Source organism: Schistocerca nitens, chromosome 2 (genome assembly GCF_023898315.1).
Source record: "Schistocerca nitens isolate TAMUIC-IGC-003100 chromosome 2, iqSchNite1.1, whole genome shotgun sequence".
NCBI classification, from domain to species: Eukaryota; Metazoa; Arthropoda; class Insecta; order Orthoptera; family Acrididae; genus Schistocerca; species Schistocerca nitens.
The window spans coordinates 149,901,817-149,924,196 of record NC_064615.1 but is presented as its reverse complement, the minus strand read 5'-3'; the positions used below and the strand labels follow the sequence as shown (position 1 = coordinate 149,924,196).

The following is a 22,380-nucleotide window of genomic DNA, read 5'->3' as shown; positions in this document are numbered from 1 at the left end:
TCTTGGTGGAGCTATTATCATGTTTCCACATCTACATCTACATTTATACTCCGCAAGCCACCCAATGGTGTGTGGCGGAGGGCACTTTACGTGCCACTGTCATTACCTCCCTTTTCTGTTCCAGTCGCGTGTGGTTCGCGGGAAGAACGACTGTCTGAAAGCCTCCGTGCGCGCTTGAATCTCTCTAATTTTACATTTGTGATCTCCTTGGGAGGTATAAGTAGGGGGAAGCAATATATTCGATACCTCATCCAGAAACGCACCCTCTCAAAACCTGGCGAGCAAGCTACACCGCGATGCAGAGCGCCTCTCTTGCAGAGTCTGCCACTTGAGTTTGCTAAACATCTCCGTAATGCTATCACGGTTACCAAATAACGCTGTGATGAAACGCCCCGCTGTTCTTTGGATCTTCTCTATCTCCTCCATCAACCCGATCTGGTACAGATCCCACACTGATGAGCAATACTCAAGTATAGGTCGAACGAGTGTCTTGTAAGCCACCTCCTTTGTTGATGGACTACATTTTCTAAGGACTCTCCCAATGAATCTCAACCTGGTACCCGCCTTACCAACAATTAATTTTATGTGATCATTCCACTTCCAATCGTTCCGCACACATACTCCCAGACATTTTACAGAAGTAACTGCTACCAGTGTTTGTTCCACTATCATATAATAAAGGATCCTTCTTTCTATGTATTCGCAATACATTACATTTATCTATGTTAAGGGTCAGTTGCCACTCCCTGCACCAAGTGCCTATCCGCTGCAGATCTTCCTGCATTTCGCTACAATTTTCTAATGCTGTAACTTCTCTGTATACTACAGCATCATCCGCGAAAAGCCGCATGGAACTTCCGACACTATTTACTAGGTCTGTGGGTTCCTCGTCATTTTCTGGCTGCCAGGAAATGAGGCTGCTAATGCCTGCTGCCAAGGCTGCAGTTCTCGTACTGCAGCCCACAAGTACCTATATTCCCTCTGATGATCTCTGCGTTGCCGTCTGTCAGGAGGTGGTGTCCCTTTGGCATTGCCAATAGTACTCCCTCCACACAAATAAGCTTCAGCTTATTAAGCCTTTCCCAGCACCTTGGATGACCTCCTCTCGGTTCTCCCGCCGGGAGAAGATTATTTTAACTCGGCTGCATATTGGGCACTGCCTTTTTAACCATTGTCATTTGCTAAGTGGCGCTACCCTACCACTCCGTACATATTGCACTCAAATTTTAACTGTCCGCCACTTCCTGATGGACTGCCCTTTTTTTTAACCATTTATGTTCCAGCTTGGGTTTGCCATCTGATATATCAGTTGTTGTAGCAAATGACGTGCTGGCTGTCGACTGCGTTTTACTTTTTACCCGTTGAAGCAATATGGCAAAGGTCATTTAATTTTTAGTTTTGGACCTCTGTTTCTGTATGGTGTCTTTTTAAGCCCTTTTTCGATGTGCCTGTTTTTAGCTCCCTTCTCTTCTGTCAATTGGAACTGACATATAGTCATTTAACTCCTCTCTATGTTCATGTTCTGTAATTCTGACTTGGGCGCGTATGACCCCAGTTGATGTTTTGCACCCTAAAGCAAAACAAAAACAAAACAAAACTACATTGTTCAAAGACTGTAATTTGACTTCAAGTTGCTATACTTTATTTTCAATAGACTACATGTTTTGGCAAAGGACTGTTAATTCTTTGTACATTTCTGAGTGTTTTTTTCCTTGAGATTTCTTTTTCTTTCATACTACTGGTAAGTGTACTTTCCAGAATGGTACATTCTATCTTCTGTGTGTACCTGTTGTAGAAATCTCTAAACTGATCGAGATACTTTTTAGGAAGAGGACTCTGTTGCATTGTGCCGTAAAAAGGACCATCTGCGACCCCACCCACACCCTATACACGCTTACTAATTAGCTCCACCAACCTTCCCTTCTCAGATATGTTGAGGTGCAGATCACGCATAATGCAACTTCATCTCCTGAAACTACCAACCAGCACCAGTGCTATTTGCACCCAGTCAGCAGTCACTAGCACCATTCCTAGCTCTGCATTATCTCACGGTACAGCACTGCCAAGGCTAGGCTGATCATGTCACCAGAACAGCTCAGTAGAGCATACATATGTGGTGTTAGTTGAGGAAGCTGGTCACCACTTATGTTATACACCCTTTCTTTCCAGACTTACCTGCCCCAACTACCCTGTTACTACCTCATTATCTTTAGTGAGACATACTAGTACTTTCAGATACTTAATTGCATGTGATTAATGATATTGGTTTACAGTTTGACTTCATCTGTTCTTCCCGTTATATACACCAATTTGACCACTCTCATTATTGGGAGTGTTGCAGGCATATTTTACTATTACTGCAATTAATAAAGTAGGTGAGACATTTTGAGATTTCTTTCAAGCACATCTTGGTAACCACACTAGATGTGACATATCTCACCAGTGAGTATTCATTCTTTAACATACTTGTTACCCTGCATATATCATGTGGAAACAGGTGATTAAAGAAATTTTCTGTATGGTGCTTGGGAAAAAGGATATCCCAAAGAAACTGTGGAAAAAATTACTGAAAGCTATTTATTGCTGTGTTTCATGACATGAAGCAAGGAAACAAGAAAGAATCAGAGTGAAAACAATTTTAGCCTGCATATTGTGAAATGTGTGGTAACTGTATTGTCCCACTAATAATGAAGTATACAGTTTCAGGATGTTGAGTCTCCCATTGTTTACTTTCGATGTTACAAGTCTTCCCTTTGACACTATTGTCTGCATATATGTAAGTTATGTAGCTGTCATTGCTGTGCATGTAAATTTTGTGAATGTTAGCTAGTTATCAGAGAGTAGATCAGCAGAAGAATGAATTTTAAATCCCTAATATTGCATTAATCTGTTTCTTACAGGCTATGTGTTTGGACACAGCAGTTCCACTGAATTATTATACAGTTTTTCATCATATTCGGGAACTTATTCCAAAAGGTATGTTACCATTTGCAGCTTAATATTGTAGCACTTAGAGAGAAGTCTACTCTTTTCTCTACTTCTTCTGTTTCCCAATCCTATTATTATTATTATTATTATTATTATTATTATTTATGAATTCTCCCAATAACGGAAGACATTAAGCAAATGACATTAAGCAAATGACAATCAACTTTTTTTCTGGTTCTTCTTGTTGCTCCAATAGATCTTCATTCTTTTTGAGAAGGCTTGCTTTCGCTCTTCTGACCACTTCGGTCTGTACTGTTTTTGTTTTGGTTGCTCTGGTAAAACTTTCCACTTCTCTACTTTGTGCTTAAAAGTATCTCTGTCTGAAATATCGGTTGCTGTTATATCCGCGTTGGTGAGGTCTTTTCTAACTTCGATCATCCAAGGTGTTGAAGCTTTAAGTGAGGTTACGTAATTTATTAGCTTTCTGGTCAAACGGTTTTCTGGTAATCTGCTAAGATGACCAAAGAATTTCAGTCGCCTTTTCTTAAAATCAATTTCTATGTTTGAAAACTTTTCTGTTGTTTTGATTGTTTGCAGTCTGTAGCCATCTTTAGTCTGTCTCGCTCCTAAAATTTTCCTAATGATTTTTCTCTCTTCTTTTTTGATGTCTTCGAGTTCTCGCTTTCTGTTCAGTACTAGTGTTTCACTTGCATAGAGGACTGTTGGTTTTATGACGGTATTGTAATGCCGAATTTTAGTTTGTCTTGACAAGGATTTCTTGTTGTAGAGGTTGTGGACTAACCAGAATGCTTTTTTGACTTTTTGTAAACGATTTTGCTGTGATACTATTTCTTGGCCTGTTGGTTCAATGTATTCTCCGAGGTACTTAAAATACGGGATTCTATTGATTTTGCCATATTTTGTTTTTAAGCTTGCAATTTCTACTTTTGAACATAGGAATTCAGTTTTTTCAAATGAGATTTGTAGCCCAACTTTCTCAGCACATTCTTTGAGTGTGTCAATCTGTTTAATGGCGGTCTGCTCATCCTCCGCTAGTATTGCTAGATCATCTGCAAAAGCGAGGTATGGAATGTAAAGATTGTTTTTGGAAAAGCCAAGTGAAATTGGTTTCCAACACTCATTTTTCCGTAGTTGTTTCTCCCATTCCTCCATAACTTTGTCAAGAACGATGTTGAACAAAAGAGGAGAGAGTCCATCGCCTTGTCTCACACCTGTCTGAATGCCGAAGGGCTCCAAAATTTCTCCCATGAATTTTATTTTAGACTTCGTGTCAGTTAGTGTTTGTTTTATTAGTTCTCGTGTCTTGTAATCTAATCCCCTTTCTTCTAAAATTTGAAATAATGAGGGTCTATCTATTGAATCGTATGCTTTCTTAAAGTCTACAAATGTGCATACTAATGGCTTTTGTCTGAGAGCTCGCATTATTATTATTATTATTATTAATATTCGGTGACAGTGAAAGAATAAGCAAGTCATATAACAGATATTAGCTTTATTAGGATTCAGAAAACAGTTAACGGAGTGGACTCTATTAGGAAAGAAGTGATCAAATTGTTCTTATTAGGGATGGAAAAATGTCGAATGCCAGGCACTGTAATACTGTTTTGTACACACGTGTTAGAAGCTGCTGGTTATGAAATAGGAAGAATATTAAGAAATTGACAACATATGAAGGGAGATTGCAGTAACTTGGTGATGAGGAATGTGGGAGACAATGGAAGGTGGTGGAGGAATATTCTTCTGAGTGATGTTGCTTTCCATGTGAAATTAATTCACATGCAATGGGAATGGTTATGAGTTACCCCTTGCACAAGCTATTCAGTCTTATTTCCCTACTTACAAGAGAGGTTTGTGTCCTGAAATTTTGATGATAGTGCATTTCCTATTTACCTTCCACAATTACTCACCAAAACAAAGTTTATATTTATTAAAGAATAACATAAAAGGAGTTTATTGATGCTTTTAGCAGTGAGAATTTTCATTACCTTAAAGATGTCACATAGCAATGCGAAGGGTACTCTGAAGTTAAGTGGAACAGTACACTGGAGCATGCACAGGTGCTAATGCAAGTGTGCTCGTGTGCACCTACCTGCCTCCACACACACACACACACACACACACACACACACACACAAGTTTTTAATAGAAAATCTAGTAAAAACACATTATGCTTCTACTGGTAGTCAACTGTTCTTCTAATGAGCTGTTTTTATGGCAGCTTTTTAGCTTTGCCATTCAAAATGGTTTTTTGAGCAGCTCTCCCACCAGCTGTCTCAGGATATCAACTCAAGCAGGTGTGACTGGAGTGAACCAACTCTGACTGTTGTCTTATGTAAGGCAATAGCAAGTAACTCCCACAGGTGGCAAGACAAGGCTACATAGAGGGATACTGATTAAGTTTGTCAAGGGTAGATCAGTAAACTGTTAATGGGAAACATTTATGAGCCTTAGTACCTATGTGCATTAAGTAAAGTCTATGGCATTGCTGTAAATATGTTGAAGGTGTCCCCTGCTTTTTTTTTTTTTTTTTTTTTTTTTTGCTGCTGTGGTATATAATACTGACATGTGTAAACACTAAAGAGCCAATGTCTGGAGAATCATTTCCGGCTGCTGGATAAAGAGTGCTTTGTTTAGCTGTCAGTTCTACAAAATGTGCTCAAAACGAGGTGTTGTATTTTGAATCTTTATACAGATGGTGAAGTGTAATGAATGCTGACAGTAGCAGTACAAACTGACATCCATGTAATTTCTTCCACCCATGTGACTAGTTGCTGTGTTTCAGCATGTGAGTTGTTATTGCCAGTTACCAGTTCAGATTGTTTTCATGAAAGTATTGTCTAAACTGTATATCTGTTTCTTGTGGAACATCTAGTTTTAATATTTATTATTGGCCACAACTAAACCATGTAATAATGACTTAAAGCTGAAATTGCAGTTGTAGGATTCGTTATAAATATGTGCAGTCAGTGGTAAAAACTACATCCTTAAAAAAATTGTTCTGTTTGTTTTTGTGTTTGTGTATTTGAAACTGAAATGAGCAACCAGTCAAAGGCTTGCCTTAATGGATGTGGAACAAATCATTTTTAACTTTTGGTTAATGACACTCGACTTTGATTTCAAGTGTCATAAGTATGCAAATTTTGTACGATTACTCATCGCTTTCTAAATATATTAAATGACAATCTACGACCATCTTTGGTTGGCAAGTCATGCACATTCACAGTTCTTGTAAAGATAAGTGTTTAATTGAGTAATAACAATTAAGGCAATATTACATCACAATTAAGTAAATTAATGCCTATTCTAAGATATCAATTGAAGGTTTCAAATTTTTTGTATTTTCTGAAAAAAGAAAACATTCAGAGGCGCAAATTTTGGACTAGGATTTGTTTACATTGTGATATACTGTAAGTTATGTGATTATTTCAGTAAAGTAAAGTTTGTGTTGTTAGTGTATTCTTATACGCTATCCATTTGATTCTCTAGTAAGTAGCCGAAGTGAAACGTTCCAAAATAAGTGAAAAGTTTATATAGTGTAGGCTCAGTTCTTTGTTTACTTTTTGTTTTATCACGTAAACAATACAGGTTATATCGTTTTTGTTTCTCGAGAAGTTTTGAATTAGTATCCGAACTCTAGGCCTAAACTTTCTAAGCAATTTAATATATTAATTGTGTAGTCTATAAAGTTATTCTTGTTTTAGCCTAGACTAAAGCTAAAATTTGTTTGCCATGAGTGAAAAGTGTATGACTTGCTGTAGGACTGTTAGTTCCAAGGTGTGGTTGTTGCAGTTTCTTTCATGTGGGTGACTGTAGCAGCAAGGGAATTTGGGAAATAAACCAGGCTCATTGGTTGTGTAGGATTTGCTGTGGAGGTAGGAAGATAATGGAACAGGAGAAGAAGATTGCTGCCCTTCAGGTGGAACTAGATAAAGTGAAACTAGATCTGGAAAGGTTAAGGAGGGAGAAGGGAAAAGAGAGGTGGGAAGTGACAACAGGATATAGAAGAAATAGGAATAAGACATTCTCAAACAGTGTGGTTGTGAATGTGGAAAACAGGTTTGATCTGTTGTCACAGTCGGAAATTGATGAGCCACAAATAGATGTAGGAGTAGACAGGACACAACAAACTTTCAAAAAGTGTTTGAAAAGGAAGAAGTCAGAAAAAGCTGTGAAGAAAAAGAAAGTTTTCTTGTTTGGTAGTTCACATGGTAGAGGTGTTGGCCAACTTGCAGGATGAACTAGAATCAGGTTACCAGATCACAAGTTTTTTTTTTTTTTTAAACCTAGTGCAAGTGTGGGTCAGGTGATAGAGGATGTAGGTTCACTTTGCAAAGACTTCACAAAGGAAGACACAGTGGGAGTAGTGGGTAGGGCAGGCAACAGCATAGATAGGAAACCTAATTATTCATTTCAGAGTGATCTGGTAAAGATAGCTTCAGCAACGAGGCATACTGGTGTTAGGCTTGTGTCTGTTCTGAGGTGGCAAGACCGGCCTCATTTAAACTATTCTGTTAAGAGAGTTAATTTAGAGGTGGAACGGCTGCTTGGATCAGATATGGGGTTTCATATCAGTGTGGTTCCTGTTGACTCTATCAGCAGGTGGGACTGTACTAGGCATGACCTTCACCTCAACAGGAAAGGGAAGGGGAAATTGTCTGGAGGGGGAGGGGGGGGGGGGGGCACTGTCACACGTGGTAAAGTCCCAGTTGTTATAAGTGACAGAGCAGCAGTTTTTTGGGGTAGGAAGGGCAGAAACAAAAGATGTTCAGAGACAGGCTCAAAATGGCATTCACATTGATAAAACAGGCAGCCAGAAAGCAAATTTTAATGTACACAATTCATGCAGACAGCCTCTGATTGAAACTAGAGATACTCAAAAACTGGCAGGAAAATTAGTTTCATCCAGTTGTAATTCAGTCAGTGCAAAAAATTGGTTATCGTTATTGCATCAGAATATCTGAGGACTAAGGGGTATGCTTAATGAGTTGCTTATTTGTGTTGAAGAATTAGAGTTGAGCAAACCCGTTGATATAATGTGCCTCTCTGAACATCATGTGTTCGCTGGTATAGATACATTAAATGTTACAGGAGTCAAGTTAGCTTCTTACTTCTGTAGAGAAAATATGGAGAAAGGAGGAGTTGCCACATTTGTCAGAAACTGTTTTGATTTCAAGAATATTGATCTTAATAAATTTTGCTCAGAGCAGCACTTAGAAGCTTGAGCAACAGAAGTAGTTTTTCATAATGGGTCCTGTATAATAGCAGGTATATATACTAGTATATGTAAATGCTCTGAGACTGCTATTGATAATATCTTTGTAGACAAATCTAGGGAAAAAAGTCACATCACAAAACCAATAGTAAATGGGCTGTCTGATCATGATAAGCAGCATTTTGTGTTGAATGTTTAAACTTGCCAGGATTAAAAAATATATTAAATCTGAGTATAGGAGGGTAATAAATAAGTCAAAAATTGAGAAATTCAGGAAATTGCTCAAAGACATGAACTGGATAGATGTTTACAATACTTCTGACTCAAATGGGAAATACAAAGCATTCATTAATAAAGTTACCTCCACTTTTGAAAATTGTTTTCCCCTGAAGGTAACTCAAATCACACAGAAGTCAAAAAAATAAACCATAGATTACACAAGGAATAAAGTTATCATGTGGGACAAAAAGGAGACAGTATCTACTATCTAGGAACAGCTCTTATGATAGAATTGTAATGCTTTACAAATAATACAGCAAAATATTGAAGTAAGTAATCCAGAAATTGAAGCAGCTTTATTATGGGAAAAAGATAATTACATCAGTCAACAAAATAAAAACTGTATCGGATATAGTGAAGACAAAGACAGGTGGGGCCAAAAAGGAAGACGAACATATAGCTCTAAAAATAAATGAGACTTCGGTAACAAGTACATGCAGTGTTGCAAACCTCTTAAACAAGTACTTCATTTCTGTTACTGACAGCTTGGGGTTATCAGATTCAGTGAACAGTGCAATGGAGTATCTGAGACCAGTATTTAAAAATAACTTCAGTTAAATGGAAATGACACGTCTCCCAAAGAAGTAGCATCCATCATAAAATCCTTAAAATGTATGTATTCCAGTGGGTATGATAACATATCAATGAAGTTAATCAAAGAGTGCTCATGCGAGTTGAGTTGTATCTTAAGTTATTTGTGCAATCAATCTCTTATCAGTGGAACATTTCCAGATAGCTAAAATATGCTGAAGTTAAGCCTCTTTACAAGAAGGGGGATAAAGAGATACCATCACACCATCGACCAATTTCAATTTTGCCAGCTTTCTCAAAAATATTTGAAAAGATTGTGTTCAAGTGTCTCCTTAAGCATCTGACGGTAAATAATATATTGCCTAAGTCACAGTCTGGATTTCTTAAGAGTTCTGAATAGAGAAAGCTCTTTACACTTACAGTGAGAAAGTACTCAATTCATTAGATAATAAATTAGAGGCTGCTGGCATTTTCTGTGATCTGTCAAAGGCCTTTGACTGTGTGAACCACAACATTCTCTTAAGTAAATTAGAATATTATGGTGTCCCCAGCAATGCTGCGAAATGGTTTGAGTCTTATTTATCTAACAGGAAACAAAGGGTATCATTGCGAAATACCTGTACAGTAAGCAGTCTGTCTTCATCTGACTGGGAATTAATTACAAGTGATGTTCCTCAAGATCCCATCTTGGGTCCATTGCGTTTTCTTGTGTACATTAATGACCTCTCATCTGTTACATTGGCAGATGCTAAGTTTGTTTTGTTTGCAGATCATGCAAACATTGTAATAAGTAGCAAGTCAAGTGCAGAAGTAGAAATAGCTGCTAATCAAATTTTCAATGACATTAATACATGGCTTAAAGCTAGTTCACTGTCATTAAACTTTGAGAAGACCCACCATATGCAGTTCAGAACCTGTAAGAGGTTTCCTTCCAGCATGTGTGTAACATATGAAGACGTGAAGATCAAAGAGGTTGAGAGTGTTAAATTTCTGGGATTACAACTCAATAATAAATTCAGTTGGGAAGGGCATACCACAGAATTGCTGAAGCACCTAAACAAGTCTGTTTTTGCAGTGAGAATGATGTCAGATGTAGGAGATATAAGTATAAAAAACTTGCATGCTCTGCTTACTTTCATTCTATTGTATCATATGTGATCATCTTCTGGAGCAACTCATCAAACCGAGCAAAAGTTTTTAGGGTGCAAAAGCGTGTGATAAGAATCATTTGTGGTGTAAATTCAAGATCATCATGTAGAAACCTATTCAAGGAACTTTGTATTCTAACCACTGCTTCTCAGTATATTTATTCCTTAATGAAATTTGTTGCAAGTAATACATCTCTATTTCCAGCCAATAGCTCAATATTAGGAATAAGAACAATCTACATAAAGACCTAAGATCACGTACCTTGGTCCAAAAAGGGGTCCAATATTCAGGAACACACATTTTCAATAAATTGCCAGCAACCATTAAAAACTTGGTGTAAATGGAGTTTGAAAGAGTTTTTGGTAGGCAACTCCTTCTACTCCATAGATGAATATCTTAACAGAGACTGTTAAGCCAGCTTAAATAAAAATATCTGTTAAATTTTAGTTTTGACAGCACTTGGTAACAACAGTCAAGAGTAAGTATTTTGTGTGTGATAAATTTATTAATAGTGCTTAACAATGTTTCATTTTGATAGTGTGTTAACTCTGTAAATATTAGCTGTTCCAGTTTACCACATTTTCTTCGCCAATTTTGACAATCTCCTGACAAGTGATCAAGGTAGTAAGTACAAGGTGTACAACTTTGCTTCCACCATTTTTTCCCAACATTTCAGGCTTTAATGAAACAAATTGGTTACACATGTATCAATCATTGTATTTTCCATTGATGGCCACTACTTTCTCTCATCTTCTGGGCAGCGTACGAATCCCACGTCAAAAAAATTGTTCATCATTTGAAGCGATGCACGAATCAATCCAGTTTGCGACTTCTTCATGAGATCGGAAGTGTTGGTCAGCCGGGCCATGTGCCATTGATCTAAACAAGTCAGAGGGAGCAATGTTTTGGAGAATACAGCGGGTGGGGTAGGACTTCCCATTTTAACGTTTCCAAGTACGTTTTGACCTCTTTTGCAACGTGAGGTCGAGCATTGTCGTGCTGCAAAATCACTTTATCGTGCCTCTCGCTGTATTGTGGCCATTTGTCTTTTAATGCTCTGCTCAAATGCATTAATTGTGTTCAAAAATGAGCACCTGCAATTGTTTCACTTGGTTTTAACACCTCACAGTACACGACGCCAAGCTGGTCCCACCAAATGCAGAGCATGATCTTGGAGCTGTGAATATTCAGTTTGGCCTTCAACGTGGAAGCATGGCCAGGATAATCCCAAGATTTTTTTGCAATTAGGGTTTTCGTAATGAACCCATTTTTTGTCCTCAATCACAATTTGAAGCAGAAATCCCTTCTGTTTTTGCCTCTGAAGCAACTGTTCACAAACACACGTTCAACGTCTCTTGGTTTCAGCTCACACGGGACCCAAATTCCTTCTTTCTGAATCATGCCCATAGCCTTGAGATGTTTTGAAATGGCTTGCTGTGTCACTCCCACTAATTGTGCCAATTCTTCTTGAGTTTGACGCAAGTCTTAACTCAGCAATGTCTCCAATTCTGCATCTTTGAAAACATTCTCTCTTTCACCACTATGCCGGTCTACGACATTAAAATCACCATTCTTGAAGTGTTGAAACCAGTCATGACACATTCTTTCACTAATAGCACCCTTACCATACATACTTGAGAGCATTTGCTGAGACTCAGCCACTGTTTTCTTCGTATTGAAACAAATCAGTAACACCTCCTGCAAACGACGAGAATTAGGCTTGTAAATTGACATTTTCAATCAAGAACAACTTTATGATGCAGACACAAATCGACTAATGTTTGAATGAGTTTATGTTGACTGAGGTCCGAGCTAACTGCCTGACATCTGCGATCTGTTTCTTTCGACTGCTACTTATTGTTGTCGCCACCTATCGGCAAATGGCAGAAGCAAAGTTGTACACCCTGTATTATATTCAATTGTTTTATGTTTTTTTGTTATACTTTCTGACTTGTTACAGACCCATGAGGATCATCTAATTTTTGGGTCTGTGGAATGGAAACTGAATCCTATCTAACCTAACGAAAATTGACCAAAGACAATTTTCAGTCATTCAATCACTTTTTAGTTCACTTTGGAAAGCTGAAGCCCCTTCTTTCTTTGTTTCATAATTTTCTTATGTTGCAGTACTTTTATGTTATACACTCCTGGAAATGGAAAAAAGAACACATTGACACCGGTGTGTCAGACCCACCATACTTGCTCCGGACACTGCGAGAGGGCTGTACAAGCAATGATCACACGCACGGCACAGCGGACACACCAGGAACCGCGGTGTTGGCCGTCGAATGGCGCTAGCTGCGCAGCATTTGTGCACCGCCGCCGTCAGTGTCAGCCAGTTTCCCGTGGCATACGGAGCTCCATCGCAATCTTTAACAATGGTAGCATGCCGCGACAGCGAGGACGTGAACCGTATGTGCAGTTGACGGACTTTGAGCGAGGGCATATAGTGGGCATGCGGGAGGCCGGGTGGACGTACCGCCGAATTGCTCAACACGTGGGGCGTGAGGTCTCCACAGTACATCGATGTTGTCGCCAGTGGTCGGCGGAAGGTGCACGTGCCCGTCGACCTGGGACCGGACCGCAGCGACGCACGGATGCACGCCAAGACCGTAGGATCCTACGCAGTGCCGTAGGGGACCGCACCGCCACTTCCCAGCAAATTAGGGACACTGTTGCTCCTGGGGTATCGGCGAGGACCATTCGCAACCGTCTCCATGAAGCTGGGCTACGGTCCCGCACACCGTTAGGCCGTCTTCCGCTCACGCCCCAACATCGTGCAGCCCGCCTCCAGTGGTGTCGCGACAGGCGTGAATGGAGGGACGAATGGAGACGTGTCGTCTTCAGCGATGAGAGTCGCTTCTGCCTTGGTGCCAATGATGGTCGTATGCGTGTTTGGCGCCGTGCAGGTGAGCGCCACAATCAGGACTGCATACGACCGAGGCACACAGGGCCAACACCCGGCATCATGGTGTGGGGAGCGATCTCCTACACTGGCCGTACACCACTGGTGATCGTCGAGGGGACACTGAATAGTGCACGGTACATCCAAACCGTCATCGAACCCATCGTTCTACCATTCCTAGACCGGCAAGGGAACTTGCTGTTCCAACAGGACAATGCACGTCCGCATGTATCCCGTGCCACCCAACGTGCTCTAGAAGGTGTAAGTCAACTACCCTGGCCAGCAAGATCTCCGGATCTGTCCCCCATTGAGCATGTTTGGGACTGGATGAAGCGTCGTCTCACGCGGTCTGCACGTCCAGCACGAACGCTGGTCCAACTGAGGCGCCAGGTGGAAATGGCATGGCAAGCCGTTCCACAGGACTACATCCAGCATCTCTACGATCGTCTCCATGGGAGAATAGCAGCCTGCATTGCTGCGAAAGGTGGATATACACTGTACTAGTGCCGACATTGTGCATGCTCTGTTGCGTGTGTCTATGTGCCTGTGGTTCTGTCAGTGTGATCATGTGATGTATCTGACCCCAGGAATGTGTCAATAAAGTTTCCCCTTCCTGAGACAATGAATTCACGGTGTTCTTATTTCAATTTCCAGGAGTGTATATGACTTTTTGAGCTTAAGAGGTGTGAGATACGACTTTCGTATCAGTGATAGAATCACTGAACTTAAAGCATTCATGGTCATTTTCTGTTGTGGTCTGCAGTCTGAAGACTGTCCTGATGCAGTTCTCCATGCTGATATATCCTATGAAAGCCTCTTTATCTCTGAATAAATACTGCATCCTACATTGTTGTGAATCTGCTTACTGTATTCATCTCTCGGTCTCCCCCTATGATTTTCACCCCCTCTACTTGCCTTTAGTACTAAATTGATGATCCCTTGATGTTTCAGAATGTCTCCTGTCAACCAGTCCCTTCTTCTAGTCAAATTGTGCCACAAATTTCCTTTCTCCCCAATTTTATTCAGTACCTCCTCATTACTTTCATAATCTACTCATCTAATATTTAGCATTATTATGTATAACCATGTTTCAAAAACCTCTACTGTCTTCCTGTCTAAAATGATAATCATCCACGTTTCACTTCCATACATGGCTACACTCCATACGAATACTTCCAGAAAATTCTTCCTGACACTTAAATCTGTACTCGATGTTAACACATTCTCTTCCTCAGAATTTTTTTGTTGTTGTTAAGTTTTCAGTAAAGTGAGGTCTTGCAGGATGTGGGTACTGAGATGTTTGTGTAGTCTGGTTAAGTTTAACTATTAATATGCATTCATCTGGAGATAGATTAGGTTGAAAGTTGAACAAAGGGTAGCGGTTTGAAGAGCAGAGGGAAAAAATGCCAAGGCAAGAGCCAAGGGTAAAAAACTTCTGTGACACTTGGGTTGGGTTGTGAGAGCAGTAGTGGTTTCCTTGCTGCTTGTGACAGGTCATGCAAGGGTAGGCTTTGTTAGTAGTGGGTATCATGCAGATTGAAACCTTTGACGTTGTGCAGTGGTGTTACTCAGTGGTGGCTACTGCTGGGTGCCAGTGTTGGCTTCTCAGTCAGCATCAGCATACCTCTGGCAGGTTCATTATCGTTTAGTTTTTGATAGGTCATATATCGGATTCACAGTGTAGAGTAGTGTTGGCAATTTATTTGTGCGTTAGTGTACTAGCTTGTTGGTTTCCCTGCTGTAGCTTGTTGGTCGGCTTTAATAGTAGCTCGTTTATCCAGTTAATGTTCCTGATTTGCAGTGGTCTGCCTATGTTGTTGCGTGTGGGTGTCTGTTACCTCACCATAGGTGATGATGAGTGGTAGCACTTTTCCTGAGTGTGAGGCATGCTGACAGAGATTCATTACTTTTCTTGCTATTGCCAGTCAATATTTTGTATCCTCTCTACCTTGCCCATCATCAGTTAGTTTGCTGACAAAATAGCAAAACTCATCTACTACTTTGTGTCCCATTTCCTAATCTAATTCCCTCAGCATCATCTACATCTACATCCATACTCCGCAAGCCACCTGACGGTGTGTGGCGGAGGGTACCTTGAGTACCTCTATCGGTTCTCCCTTCTATTCCAGTCTCGTATTGTTCGTGGAAACGATTGTCGGTATGCCTCTGTGTGGGCTCTAATCTCTGATTTTATCCTCATGGCCTCTTCGCGAGATATACGGAGGAGGGAGCAATATACTGCTTGAAGGTATGTTCTCGAAACTTTAACAAAAGCCCGTACCGAGTTACTGAGCGTCTCTCCTGCAGAGTCTTCCATTGGAGTTTATCTATCATCTCCGTAACGCTTTCGCGATTACTAAATAATCCTCTAACGAAGCGCGCTGCTCTCCGTTGGATCTTCTCTCTCTCTCTTCTGTATCAACCCTATCTGGTACGGATCCCACAATGCTGAGCAGTATTCAAGCAGTGGGCGAACAAGTGTACTGTAACCTACTTCCATTGTTTTCGGATTGCATTTTCTTAGGATTCTTCCAATAAGTCTCAGACTGTCATCTGCTTTACCGACGATCAACTTTATATGATCATTCCATTTTAAATCACTCCTAACGCATACTCCCAGATAATTTATGGAATTAACTGCTTCCAGTTGCTGACCTGCTATATTGTAGCTAAATGATATGGGATCTTTCTTTCTACGTATTCGCAGCACATTACACTTGTCTACATTGAGATTCAATTGCCATTCCCTGCACCATGCATCAATTCGCTGCAGATCCTCCTGCATTTCAGTACAATTTTCTATTGTTACAACCTCTCGATATACCACAGCATCATCCGCAAAAAGCCTCAGTGAACTTCCGATGTCATCCACAAGGTCATTTATATATGTTGTGAATAGCAACGGTCCTATGACACTCCCCTGCGGCACACCTGAAATCACTCTTTCTTCGGAAGACCTCTCTCCATTGAGAATGACATGCTACGTTCTGTTATCTAGGAACTCTTCAATCCAATCACACAATTGGTCTGATAGTCCATATGCTCTTACTTTGTTCATTAAATGACTGTGGGGAACTGTATCGAACGCCTTGCGGAAGTCAAGAAACGCGGCATCTACCTGTGAACCCATGTCTATGGCCCTCTGAGTCTCGTGGACGAATAGCGCGAGCTGGGTTTCACACGATCGTCTTTTTTGAAACCCAGGCTGATTCCTAAAGAGTAGATTTCTAGTTTCCAGAAAAGTCATTATACTCGAACATAATACGTGTTCCAAAATTCTGCAACTGATTGACGTTAGAGATATACGAGGGCTATCCACAAAGTACATTACATTTTGGAATTAAAAATAAATAAAGTATTGGAATTTTTTTTTAATTATATACAGATGAAAGCCACACTTAAATACTACTTTTCTACATAGTTGCCATTTAAATTAAGGCACTTATCGTAGTGATGGACGAGCTTGGAAATTCCTTCATCGTAAAATTCGTCCGCCTGCGCCTTCAACCACGTGGTTACCTCTTCTTGAAGCTGTGCGTCGTCATCAAAACGCTGCATAGCCAACCAATTCATCATTGCTGGGAATAAGTGGAAGTCGCTCAGTGCCAGGTCAGGACTGTATGGCGGATGAGGAAACAACTCCCACTTAAAAGATTCGAGAACTTCACGAGTGGCATTTGCTGTGTGGGCCCGGGCTTTGTCGTGAATCAGCAAGATCTTTGAGCCCAACTTTCCCCTGCACTTGTTTTGTATTGCTCTTCTGAGGTTGTGCAGAGTTTGACAATACCTTTGAGAGTTTATTGTAGTGCCTCTTTCCAGGAAATCCACAAAAATCACACCTTTTCTGTCCCAAAAGACAGTCGCCATCACCTTCCATTGCCGACATTGTCTGCATGCATTTCTTGGGTTTTGGGGGGGAATTTGTGTGCCCCCACTGCATTGACTGCAATTTTGTCTCGCAGTTCACATGCTTAACCCATGTTTCGTCACCAATAACGATGCGATCGAGTAATGAGTCGCCTTCTTTCTCGTAAGCATCCAAAAACGTTAACGCTGCAGCCATTCGCTGATTTTTGTGAATCTCTGTCAAGATTTTTGGTATCCATCTTGCACAAAACTTGCGGTAACTAAGCTTTTCGGTAATGATTTCGTGCAACAAACTTCGTGAAATTTGTGGAAAACTCATAGAGAGTTCCGTTATTGTGAAATTACGGTTTTCACGGACCGCGGCATCGACTTTTTCGACAAGTTCGGCAGTCGCTATGCTGGGTCTTCCACTTTGCTCTTCGTCGTGAACGTTAGTTCGGCCATTTTTAAATTTTATCACCCATTGACGCACTCCACCTTCAGTGATTATGTTGTCCCCATACACTTCATAAAGCTGCCAATAGATTTCTATCAGTGTACAGTTTTTTGCAGTCAGAAACCTTATTACAGCATGCACTTCACACTTCGCGGCATTTTATTTTAACACTGACATTTCAAACTGTCACAGTAACTCAATGGAGTACAGCACGAACCTCTCGCTAGCACATCAGGATGTCGACTGAGCGGCGGAATGCCATGACACCAAGATGGCCGCGCTAGCCCCGCCCCTAACGGACACAAACGAAAACGTAATGTACTTTGTGGATAGCCCTCATAGGTCTATAGTTCTGCACATCTGTTCGACGTCCCTTCTTGAAAACGGGGATGACCTGTGCCCTTTTTCCAATCCGTTGGAACGCTACGCTGTTCTAGAGACCTACGGTACACCGCTGCAAGAAGGGGGGCAAGTTCCTTCGCGTACTCTGTGTAAAATCAAACTGGTATCCCATCAGGTCCAGCGGCCTTTCCTCTTTTGAATGATTTTAATTGTTTCTCTATCCCTCTGTTGTCTATTTCGGTGTCTACCATTTTGTCATCTGTGCGACAATCTAGAGAAGGAACTACAGTGCAGTCTTCCTCTGTGAAACAGCTTTGGAAAAAGACATTTAGTATTTTGGCCTTTAGTCTGTCATCCTCTGTTTCAGTACCATTTTGGTCACAGAGTGTCTGGACATTTTGTTTTGATCCACCTACTGCTTTGACATAAGACCAAAATTTCTTCGGATTTTCTACCATGTCAGTACATAGAACTTTACTTTCGAATTCATTGAATGCCTCTCGCATGGCCCTCCTCACATTTCATTTCGCTTCACGTAATTTTTGTTTGTCTGCAAGGCGTTGGCTATGTTTATGTTTGCTGTGAAATTCCCTTTGCTTCCACAGCAGTTTTCTAACTCGTTTGTTGTACCACGGTGGCTCTTTTCCATCTACTATGATCTTGCTTGGCACATATTCATCTAACGCATATTGTACGATGGTTTTGAACTTTGTCCACTGATCCTCAACACTATCTGTACTTAAAACAAAACTTTTGTGTTGAGCCGTCAGGTACTCTGAAATCTGCTTTTTGGCACTTTTGCTAAACAGAAAAATCTTCCTACCATTTTTAATATTTCTATTTACGGCCGAAATCATTGATGTAGTAACCGCTTTATGATCGCTGATTCCCTGTTCTGCGTTAACTGTTTCAGATAGTTTGGGTCTGTTTGTCAGCAGAAGGTCTAATCTAATTTAATTCGATTACATTCTACTGTCCTTGTTTTGCTACTGTTGATGTTCACCTTATATCCTACTTTCAAGACACTGTTCATTCATTCAACTGCTCTTCCAAGTTTTTGCTGTCTCTGGAAGGATTACAATGTCATCAGAAAATCTCAAAGTTTTTGTTTCTTTAATTCTTACTCCAATTATTTTTTTTTTTTTTAACTGCTTGCTCAAAGTAAAGATTGAGTAATACAGGCAGTAGGCTACAACCCTATCTTGCTCCCTCTCAACCCTTGTTTCCCTAGGATGCCCCCCCCCCCCCCCCCCACCAACTTTTGTAAGTGCTGTCTGGTTACAGTGAAAGTTGTAAATAGCGTTTGCTCCCTATATTTTACCACTACTACCTTCAGAATTTCAAAGAAAGTATTCCAGTCAACATCGTCAGAAGCTTTCTCAAAGTCTATGGATGCTATGAACAAAGGTTTGCCTTTCCTTAACCTATCTTCTAAGATAAGTCTTAGGGTCAATATTGCCTCACATATTTCTACATTTCTCTGGAACCCAAACTGATCTTTCTCGAGAGCAGATTCTACCCATTTTTCCATTCTTCTATAAAGAGCTTGTTAGTATTTTGGAACCATGACTTATTAAACTGATAGTTCAGTAATATTCTTAACTGTGAGCACTTGATTTCTTTGGAATTTGAATTATTACATTTGTTTGAAGTGTGAGGGTATTTCGCCTGCCTTGTACATTTTGCACACCAGATGGAAGAGTTTTGTCATGGCTGGCTCTCCCGAGGCTATCAATAGTTCTATGGAATGTCATCATCTACTCCTGGGGCGTTTTCATTGTTCGGTCAAACTCATCTCGCAGTATCGTATCTCCCACCTCATATTTATCTACATCCTGTTCCATTTCTATAACATTGCCTTCAAGTACATCTCCCTTTTATAGACACTCGATATCAGGGCTGGCAAAGTGTGGCTCGCAAGATGTTTCCCTTCAGCTCTCCTCAAGTGCTGTCATCACGGCATAGCCGCAGCCATTGGTTCGTTTGTTTATCGGTAATCACGTGGGACAATGTATTTTCAACTTTGAAAAGGCATCACTGTTTCACTAGTCCACTTACTCTAGGCATTTCGTTCAGGTCTATTGTCCTTAATATTGCGCTATCATTAGTTGTCATTGTGTTTATTGATGTAGCTACCATTTTAGTTTCATCCTGATTATTTTACCATTCTAGTTTCATTCTGGTTATTTCTAAGGCTATTATGGTTCTTAAGAATGTAGAAAATGAAGAATACTGAAAGGTGCATTTTTCATGAGAAATGAGAGATTAATGACTTTTTCCTACACAATTCTGTTGAGAAACCTCAATGTGTAATACGTACAAAATGCTTAAATCAAAACAAAGGTAATAATCTTGTTTGACATTTCTCTTGTCTCCATGAAGAAACAGACAGATGTCACTCTCATGACAACAATGCCCTTCTGTCAATAACTTAAAAAAAAAGAGGTACAAGAGTTGATTGAACCATTGAATCTTAAAGAACAGAGTTTCACTGCATCATATGTCTCATGCTTAAAATTAGCTAAGGCTCAGAAATGCATCAGTAATGGCCTACTCATAAAATAATATGCAGTAGAAATGGCAAAAGTGTTTAGTTTCAATGAAGCTGCTGTACATTTTGAAACAGCTTCTCTGCCACTTTATACTGAATTCATGGTATGGTGCATAACATAAAAAAGAAACAATAATTTAGTTGCAAAATGTTGGTACTATATTTTGTGTTCTTGGACACAAGTTCTGATTGAACAGATTTTAGTCAAATACTAATTTTTTTGTGTAATAAATGATGACTTTGAGTACATGAAGTGTTACTCACTTTAGAACAATGGGTTTGGATATTTTAAAGCAGTTAAAAGTTGTGTTGACAAACTTGGTGGGTTTAAAAAATGCTCTGTAATTTTTACAGATGGTAAAATGGTTTCATTAGTCAATTATAGGAAAAGTCAGGATGATGATTGCAATGAAAGACGTAACAAAAATTACAAATACAGTATGTTGAGGAAATTGGACTCTAACACAAGGAAAATTTAAACAATTTTCAGAAGTCGTTTCCAAAATTTGTTGAGTGAGTGCAGGAAAATGTGTAACTAGTTTTTTTGTACTTAATATAGGACTATAACTTTTCAAGTTTCTGACTAGAGAAGTAAAATCTTAGCTGACTGATTAACATTTTCTTTTTATCAGAAGCAACATTTACAACAGATTTTAGAAATCATTTACGTAATTTCAGCTTACATCTGCAAAGAAGGAAACACACACAGATATTAATGTTTTCTGCTGTAAACTTATGTTGTTTAAATTACAGTTAAATAAGGGAAATTTGTGTTATTTCCAGAATTGCTATGGACTGAAACAAGAATACATGAGAGTAAGATTTTCAAGTTTTACTTCCATTATTGGGAAAGTCTCCTATGAGTTTGATAAGGTTTTTTTGTTTTATATAGCTGGATGTCATGTTGTTTCATAATCCAGTGAATGTTAGTTTTGTTCAAGAAGAAGTTTGCAAGCTACAAAATGATGCAATCATGCTGTCCAGAACAGAAACAGATCTTGAAATTTTGTAACTATGCCACAAGATTGGTACCCAAAAATCACAGACTTAACTCTTCAAATAAAATCTCTTTTTCTGGTCAACGTATGTCCATGAAAGTACATTTTCTTCAATGAAATACATTAAATCTGCTCAGTGTAATGAAATCCCGAATGAATCGTTCGAACATAAACTCCATTTCACTACGACACAAATTGAAATCGAACTGTAGAACTTGTCAAGACCAACAATAAATGTAACTTAAACATTTAAATATCTCATTATGTAAGTACAAGAGTTGAAGACAAATAACTAAATAAAAATCAATGTTTAGTAGTTTATGTATTTGCAAAAAATTAAAAGGGAACAAGTTGATGCAGATGAATTTAGGTTCACTTAAAAGAAAGGTATATGAAAAACTGACACTGAAGTGTTATTACTCAGTGGATGAATTCATGCAGGACAAACTGGAAATTTGAGCTGGATAAAATGTGTTATATATTCCAAGAAATATCCTTGTAGTGTTATTGTTTATTAATGTAAAAATCATTGTAACTGTATTATAAATTTTTGACATGTCTCGTGTACTCAAACCAAATGGATTGCAAATGTACCTCATGAGATGAATAAAACGCAATTCACAATTATGTCTTTTAGTGTTTGCGTTTGGGGAGTTGGTGTTGTAGAGCTTATAATGCATGACAGCTGACAGTCATGCGGCGTGGTTGTGTTAGGGCCGTGATGTCACCACTCAAGTTGAGTTGGAGGGCGAAGCACTCACTGGAGGGGCATGACTCATGAGCCATGCTTTGCCAGGCCTGCTCTATTTACTCCTTTCAGCTTTCCTTTCTTTGCTTAAGACTAATTTTCCATCTGAGCTCTTGATACTCATATAGCTGGTTCTCTTTTCTCCAAAGGTGTCTGTAATTTTCCTGTAGGTGGAAACAATCTTTCTCCTAATGATATATGCTTCTAAATCATTACATTTGACCTCTAGCCATTCCGTTTTAGCCATTTTGCACTTCCTGTCAGTCTCATTGTTTAAACATTTGTACTCCCTTTCACCTGCTTAATTTACTACATTCATATATTTTCTCCTTTCATCAGTTAAATTCTATATTTCCTGTGTTATCCAAGTATTTCTACTAGGCCTTGTATTTTTATCTATTTGATTCTCTGCT

The 22,380-nt window shown here is 39.5% G+C and overlaps 1 protein-coding gene across 2 annotated transcripts in view; it reads left to right on the top strand.

Annotated features, from left to right (window-relative positions):
* Positions 1-22,380, top strand: part of LOC126235846 (2-hydroxyacyl-CoA lyase 1) — a 134,858-nt gene that overhangs the window by 91,716 nt on the left and 20,762 nt on the right. For both annotated transcript variants that reach the window (XM_049944709.1, XM_049944710.1), the window contains exon 7: positions 2,901-2,976. In XM_049944709.1, coding sequence (XP_049800666.1) covers positions 2,901-2,976 — 76 coding nt within the window. The remainder of the gene's footprint in view (positions 1-2,900; positions 2,977-22,380) is intronic.